This window comes from Monopterus albus, unplaced genomic scaffold, assembly GCF_001952655.1.
Source record: "Monopterus albus unplaced genomic scaffold, M_albus_1.0 scaffold366.1, whole genome shotgun sequence".
NCBI lineage: Eukaryota > Metazoa > Chordata > Actinopteri > Synbranchiformes > Synbranchidae > Monopterus > Monopterus albus.
In genome coordinates this window covers 277,707-286,247 of record NW_018128246.1, presented here as the reverse complement: position 1 = coordinate 286,247, position 8,541 = coordinate 277,707, and the positions used below count along the sequence as shown (strand labels likewise).

General features: G+C 41.8%; 1 protein-coding gene across 1 annotated transcript in view; it reads right to left on the bottom strand.

Annotated features, from left to right (window-relative positions):
* The window catches only part of dapk1 (death-associated protein kinase 1), a 71,129-nt gene that overhangs the window by 15,996 nt on the left and 46,592 nt on the right, over window positions 1-8,541 (bottom strand). The window contains 5 exon segments of the mRNA XM_020585445.1: window positions 940-1,038; window positions 2,828-3,025; window positions 3,664-3,861; window positions 4,366-4,447; window positions 6,900-7,036. Coding sequence (XP_020441101.1) covers window positions 940-1,038; window positions 2,828-3,025; window positions 3,664-3,861; window positions 4,366-4,447; window positions 6,900-7,036 — 714 coding nt within the window.

Sequence of the window (8,541 nt, the reverse complement as noted above, 5' to 3'; positions counted from 1 at the left end):
GAGAATCCGTCTTAGTGTATTAGGATTTCAAACCACACTTCATTCCACGTCTGCTCTCGGTTTGATGGTGAGCTGTTTGATAAAAGCTCTCCATCAGGTTCAGCACAGAGTTTTCTTTAGGACTCCTGACACTTTTCTCTGAATGATTAAGTTGTTTTTCAAAACTTGCTACTTCACTGTACATTATAGGTGAATAAAGAGTGTTTATATCGGGAGCGTACAACAGAAAACTACTGTAATGTTGGTTTATATTATATATACATTTGTCCTAAAATAAAGTGAAAGTAGTTTTTGTTAAGCACCTAATTGTGTAACTGTTGGTGTTACAGCATGTAACAGCTGTAAGAGTCAGCAGGACTCTGTAGCACTGTGAAGCCAAGGCTGTGGGTTTTAATGTTTAATCTAGGGCCAATATCAGGGTTCAGGAGGTTAAATCAATTTCAATAATAAAAATGATGAAATACTATAATCTTTTTAAGCTTGAAACCCACTTCAGCTCAGTGTTGGGAGGCAAGTCTTCTAATGGATCTGTGCAGATTACATCCACTTAAAAAGCTGCCCTCAGCCTTTCTACTTGCATTAAGCATGTGTAAGAAGTGAGCAGCAACCTGCTCTGTAGCTCAAGCTGAAAATTAACAACTCACCATAGAGATAAGTCATTATTTGAACAGAGACAGACATGTTTTCAGTTTGTACACTATTATGAACGATGTTATGTTGTGATCTGCCATGCATTTGACTCTACACAGAGCAGCACCAGCTGATAATTAATCAAAATGTCAAAAGGCTGCATGGGCTTTCACTGAAATGGTGGGAAAAAAATAAGCTTTCACATTTACCTTCAGTTCATGAGATAGGTTACATTTATAAAACGTGATGTTAAGATGCTGCTGCAGTAAAGTGAAGGGAACGAGTGAAAAGAACCGTGCGGTGACTCACATTGGTGACTGCATCGATGTTGGCTCCGGCCAGGCAGAGATGTCGGACCACCTCAAGGTTGCCGCTGTTGGCAGCCAGGTGGAGGGGAGTTCTGCCGTGCTGCGTGACGAGAGAGAAATATTAAAGAGAAGTTTTCAGTCAGGACCAAGTAACACGTGGCAATAAAGTCACCCAGAAAGTACTGGCTATGGTCAGCCTTATCCTAAAAGAACTATCACGTCTGTAAATTAAAGATTTAAAATGTTTCTAGGGCAAAATCTTCAGGCTTTCGTATAAAAAAAATAAAAAAAAACTACAAAAGAGAAAAAATATACATTTAAAATACAATAAAATATAATATACTGGAGACAGACAAAACAATGGGGGTGGGGCACAACTGGAGCGCAGGAGTATAAAACTTTAGACCCCACTATAAAAAGTCATTCATTGAGAAATCCTTGTTCATACCTCCTGGAAATAAACTCTTAAAATCAAAAATCCAAAATGCCTCTCTTCATATTCCCACCTCTTAGTCTAGGCATGATCACCCTTAGGCCGGTGAAGAATGATGACAACATGGGGTGTTTTGAAACAAACTGTCTTGCAACTGTCAGGTTCGGTAACATCATTTCTCTCTATAGCGCTTCTGTGTTCCGTGATACACTCTTTAAGTGAGCAAGATGTCTTCCCTTTATATACTTTTGCACTTCTCTGGAACAAGAAATAAAGCTTTGGAAAATATAACTGCAAATGAAAATTGCTTAAATCAATTCCCGTTTGTCACAACTTGGGAAAAAAGCAAGAAAGCATTAAAGATATTCAATTCTGCAGCAAACAAAACAAGGCATTCTGAATTCCACCCCTCGTTTTTCTCCCCAGTGTGTGCAGCTGACAGTGAAGACAAATCCAGGCACAGATTCAGCTGTGTGTGACATGCAGCTTTAGACAAGCTTTAAAAAAAAAACAAAAAAAAAACAAACTAGTAGCGAGTGAACATAATGAATAAATCACACCATCTCCAACCGTCTGCTTCTGATGCACATCACTTTCCTGAACTGTGTTGGGAATGTTTCATCGTGCAAGAAAAAGCTGAGAGGGTTACACCAGCCGTGTCTAAGAAAAGCAATCCCATTGCAGAATGCATTAAATAGGATGGTGTCAAAATAGAATGTGAAATCACCAAACTCAGAAACATGTGTGGGAAGTCGTGCGTGGCAGGGCAGGATGTGTTCTTCAGTCAAATATAAACCAAATATGTGAGAGCTCCCTTAAAGGAGCAGTTAGCCCAAGTAAGAAAGCTGCTTTTCAGGGTGACAGATCCCAAGCCAAAAATGCTATGTTAGCAAATGTTAGGACACCTCAGAGGAAGTCTAAATTTAATCTACTACCACAGCAGACCTACGTTAAATATTTCACAAGCCATATCCTGAACGCCAGGTTCATGACCGCAGACTAGATTAGAGTGGATCAATAGGTATAAATAGGCTGTCTGCATGTGTTTGCACGTAACAAATCATCATTTCTGTAATATGTTTGCTTTCTGTTTGGCCTGTGATTAGCACTGGGCTAGCTCGGATGAAACAGCTAAACTACACAGCCAAAAGTGAGTGGACACCTGAGTCGTACTCACTGCACAATCATATAAAATCTGGTTTACCAGTGTTCTGTGTATCCGTTTACCACCAATATCTTGAAAGAACATTATAAAATAAGAAAATTCACCAAACTCAAAGTGGACAATCTCCTGTTGTACTGGACATGTTTAGCAACTAGATGTCAAGAGGCAGCATCTCAGTTGAGTACATGTGAGGACTGCGTTCCAGAAAGACCAACTCATATGCTGTCATTCATATGTTGGACCAACATGTTCTAACAAAGCATGGGTGTGGCAGGAAGATGTTTTCCTCACCTTGTTGGGGAGGTCGAGGTTGGCCTTGGCGCTGCAGATCGCCATGACGATTGGCAGGTTTCCATCCTTACAGGCTATGTGTAGTGGCGTGTTTCCATGGCGATCCTGCTGGTCCAGGTGGCACTGGTGTTTGAGGAGGCAGCGAACCACTTCGATCTGACACCTGCGTACGGCCAGGTGGAGGGCTGTGTGGCCGTCCTGCAAACACAGACACACAAACCACATTGGAAAACCTCAGTGTCTCTTAACTGCTGAATTTCTATTCTGTGCCACACAGGGGTGAATGATGCCCTGAGGTTCCTTTTTAAACGTCTTTTTATCTGTCCAGTCTCAGATGCATGATTTGTGGCTTTTATCAGAGATTCAATCTATAGTAAATTTGTTTGTCTTAACTTCCAGCTACGTGGATTCCCTGAGGGCATCATGTCAGTGTTACTATCACACTCATTATGCGTTTCATTTGCTTGTTGTAACCTATCAGACCTGTTTGTTCTCATGTGTTTGCTGCAGTGCACTGGTGAGCACACTAATGTACCCTCTGGGTATTAATAAAATCATCTATCTATTTGGCTTAGCAGTGTAATGGGAGCAACCAAATGGGAGGCAACCTCGAGGCAGACCCAGAAGACTGAGGATCTGGAAAGCCCTGCAGGAAAAGGGACTCCTGACCTGAATAAGGAGTAAAATGTTCAACAGACTCGACGTGCATCTAGATGGCGCTGTTACTGAACGCCGTATGTTTTAGTGAAAAGTCAGGATATTGTATGTAAAGCTGAACTAAATCATGCACCCATTAGAAACGTTGTGGTGAGCTGAAGTTTTAAAGAGCTCATCACCTTGTCAGTTGCCTCCAGATCGGCCCTGTGCTCCACCAGGCACTCCACGATGTCCACAAAGCCCCGAGCGGATGCTGTCAGCAGTGGGGTCTCGCCCTCGCGGTTCTTGGCGTCTACATGGCAGCCTGCCTGGCAGAGTGCTCGGGATACTGCCGAGTAGCCATGCCAGGCGGCACAATGCAGTGGGGTCTCCTGCTCCTGGAGATGGAAACACAGAATGCAAAAGAATAAAACTTTCATCCTTTGGTTGAAGCAATGGCTCCCCCAAGGGGTGGCTTGGGGGGAGGATTATGTTCACACATGAATTTTAGATCAAACTGTTAAAATGGAATTCCATGTTGGTTGTTAAATTATAAGAAGAAAGAAATTGAGTATGAAATCTGATGTGTGTTTTCCAATTGAATCAGAACTTAAGGTCAGACATTTTGGCATCCAAAATTCATTTTTTAAAATTCTATAGAATACACATACAAAATTAAAACCACTTGTAGAATTTTCAGCCACCTAGAATCTTGACATTTGAAATACCATTTCATTTCCAGACGATGGAAATGAAAGACAGTTGCGATTCAAAAATGAAAGACAGTTGCAAATAATATGAAATATGATGTGATGGACATAAATGAAGCCTTTATGATCAGCTAATAATAATATTTATGTTGAAGGTCATTTGGCTGAATGCGAATGTGTGCATGTGCTTACCCTGTCAGCCAGGTCTGGGTTGGCCCGGATGCTGCACAGGTAGCTCACCACGTCCACGTTGCCATAACTTGGTGAAGGGGGGCTGCTGCGGTCTGTAGCCATAGTACAAGGGAACATTAATGTAGCCCAAGTATGAAATACTTGAACAAATTCAGTGTTATTTCTGGGAAAAGACTTTAGCTTATGTTAAAACAAGTTTACAGTTCACTGTATGTTATGAAAGGGTTAATATCTTGGCGCCGCTGGTTGACTGTGAGGGGACCAATCAGTAAGCCGAATGGCGAATGGAATAGTTGGCGCGCACTAGTTCCGCATTCCAATGTCCATGTTTTCCGGTTTTCTTTGTCTCTCAATGGGTACTCCGCCTGTGTGCTGCTCAGAGAAATGGCAAGGACCCTTTTTGTGTCATTTGCGTGGAAAGACATTGTATAACGGGGCGCATAACCGAAGCACCCGCTGACCAGCCGATGTAGAAGGGAAAAAGTAGTGGGATAACTACTCAATGGTTTTGTTGGGGGGGGGGGGGGAGGCGGTAGAAAGCCTCTCATCTGTTCGGAGCTCCTTCCTGGAAGAAGTTGGATCGGGAATACCCACTGGATACTCGGTGGCGAGCCAGGGGAAAGCCTCAAGAGGCACTGATTGGGAGAAGGACTTTTGTAATCCAGTTCACTGCGGAGCTGGTAGGATCCCAACGATCTGGCATTTATTTGGAGGGCGGGCCTTTTTTCCCCTTTTGTTGTTAAATTCTGTTCAATGATTTAGTGCGCACTTTACCTCATTTGTTTCTAATTGTTGTATTATAGTGTGTTTGGTTACATTGTGTTAATACATTTTGAGTTTCATAAACGCAATTACTGTGTCACTCCTTATTGATATTCAAAATCTGGCTCCTTGGGAATTTGGTCCCTTCTGGTACTGGTCCAAATTTGACGTTTCCTTTGAATCTCCAACTGTATCCATCCAACCAGGATTTAGGTGGGGATTACATTAAGAAAACATCAGTAAAATGTTAAGTTCAGCATTTAAGCGTAAAAGATTACATATGAAGAAAAAGATTTTAAAGGCATCAGAACTTTAAGGACTGCAAGGAGTCAGCAACTTTACAAAACGTCCACTTAAAACAGGACTTGCAAACATCACATGCATAAAAAAAACTAATCTGATCTGTTAGGTATTTTTAGTCAGATAGAAATTAGATAGATACTTTATGTATTAGAAATGTTTAGTGGAGATAGGATGTCTAGTTAGACTGTTAAATGCTTAGTCATGCTTATGAGTTTCTACAGGATACATCTGGTCAAGGATAACTAGAGAGAAGAGTTGATGACTGTCAGCAGACAGGATGTTTAATATTATTATTATGACGTGTATAACTGTAGCCTTAGCCATAATATGTTCTTGTGTTTAAGTCACGACATGTTACTAGAAGTCGTGTGAGAATGTTTTTAGCTACACACCACTTAATCAACAGACACACACATTCACACATTGACTTGCTTCATGTTTTGACTACTGCTATGACCAGCTGCAAAGCTGGCAACAGAGACGTCTCTGTTGACGTTTCTGTGTAGTATGGGGCTAGCCCAACCGAGGGGATATAATGTATAGGCCTGGTTTGGTTCAGGGTCTTTCATCTTACATCTGCCTGCGAGCAGGTTGGAGGTGCAAGATGCCTGAGCGTGTAATGTTAATTTTACCTGTGTTCATGGAATAAATCGGCACTGTTTTGTAGTCACTTGGACTGCCTCGTCTCTCAGAGTCAGTATGGTAAAAAGTACCGGGTACAACAGATCCAACAGCTCTAAAGTAATGGCTGCCAGTGAAAGCAGGCGTTCCTGAGCAGAGAAGTTGCTTTTGTGAAACACTCAAGACTGTGTTCCTGCCTGCAGGTGGGAAAGTAAACTGAAATAATAACTAAATGACAACTACTGCATTTATGTAGGGAATTTTAAGATGTACAGATCTATTTAATTAGAGGATTATATGAAAGCACAGCAGAGAGGAAAGATTCACCTCGCTAACAAGGTGATGAAATGGTTTCCCCCTCCTAACGTGGCTGCACACAGACACCTCGGCTTGTGATTTCAGGGTTACAGTGTCATGAAGTAAGACAATTTTAATGATCCTTGGACAGGAAGTAGATAATAATCCGCAAGGTTCCTGGAGTGCAGATTAGCTCTGGTTTGGTGGAGGACTGCGTTCACAGACAGAGGACGCCGCTGGCTACAATGATTGAAGAGACTTTCTGTGATGGTGGCTACACCAGTATTAAAGCAAACACACACACACAACCCATCTTTCTCAGACCTGTTTCTATAGCAACAGCAAATAAGCTGATAAAATGCCAAAGTAACTGGTTTTCTCCCCCCTGGTGCGAACTGTGGTGAGCGTGAATGTGTGAGTCTGCCTGAGTGTTTCTGGGCATTCTGAAGAACCAAAGTAATCCTTCTCTGGAGGTTTGAGGAGTTAGAGTGTGTGAGTAATTGCTGATAGATACCAGAATGTGGTGAGTAGTAGCAAGTGTGTTTGCATGCATGTGTATGAGACAGGGAAAAGGAGCCGTATGATTCACCTTATCTTGGACGTCCAGAGGGCAGCTCTTTTCATGAAGGAATTTCAGGGTCCCAACATGGCCGTGTCTTGCTGCGTAGTAGATAGCGTTGGCTCCACTCTGAAGGACCCAGAAGACAGAACATTTCAGGATTCATCCCTGACCTTTACTATAAAATCATGTTCTCTTGAACTGTGTCTGCAGCCCAATGATATGAACATGACAATACCGCACAGCATGTTCCTGTCAAACAACCTGGGACAATGTCGATGTGTCAGCAACCTGCCTTTAGAGCTGCACTCGCCAGTCTGTTGTTGAATGACAGCTAACTGTTTAAACCTGAACCTGCCAGAGATACAGTAACACTGTTTAGTCATTTGCACATAATTTGCTCATGTTTGATGCCCTGACTGCTCTGTGATGATTTATAGCAGACAAACCTGTTGCTGTTCATCACCTGATGTAGACAGACAAGTAAAATCAGACCTTAATTTGTACAGACAGGGAGGATATATAGCATCTCGTTCTGAAACGGAGGATTCTCTCAGGTGACGCCCACTTTCCATTGCAAGTCTATAACGGTAATCTCAGGTTTCTATGAAGGTAAACCTAACGCCTTTGGGTTCAGACAAGAAAAGACATTTAAAGATAGCACCTTGAGCTCTGGGAACTTGTGATGAAGAGTTTCCACCATTTTTATTTACAGGGCAAATGATTTGTCTATATTTGACCTGTTAGTTTTATCCCTACTTGTAATGTGTATAAAACTACTTAAATACCTCAGTTTCAAATTGCAAATCATAAATTTAGGCAACATCATTTTGTAAAACAGTAACACCATAAATCATATAATTAAAATACGATTCCACTGAAAGATTATTAACAATAACACATACAGTGGGTACAGAAAGCATTCAGACCCCCTTAAATTTTTCACTCTTTGTTATATTGCAGCCATATGCTAAAATCATTTAAGTTCATTTTTTTTCCTCAATGTACACACAGCACCACATATTGACAGAAAAACACAGAATTTGACATTTTTGCTGATTTATTAAAAAAGAAAAACTGAAATATCACATGGTCATAAGTATTCAGACCCTTTGCTGTGACACTCATATATTTAACTTAGGTGCTGTCCATTTCTTCTGATCATCCCTGAGATGGTTCTACACCTTCATTTGAGTCCAGCTGTGTTTGATTATACTGATTGAACGTGATTAGGAAAGCCACACACCTGTCCATATAAGACCCTACAGCTCACAGTGCATGTCAGAGCAAATGAGAATCATGAGGTCAAAGGAACTGCCTGAAGAGCTCAGAGACAGAATTGTGGCAAGGCACAGATCTGGCAAAGGTTACAAAAAAATTTCTGCTGCACTTAAGGTTCCTAAGAGCACAGGGGCCTCCATAATCCTTAAATGGAAGACGTTGGGGACGACCAGAACCCTTCCTAGAGCTGGCCGTCCGGCCAAACTGAGCTATCGGGGGAGAAGAGCCTTGGTGAGAGAAGTACAGAAGAACCCAAAGATGACTGTAGCTGAGCTCCAGAGATGCAGTCAGGAGATGGGAGAAAGTTGTAGAAAGTCAACCATCACTGCAGCCCTCCACCAGTCGGGGCTTTA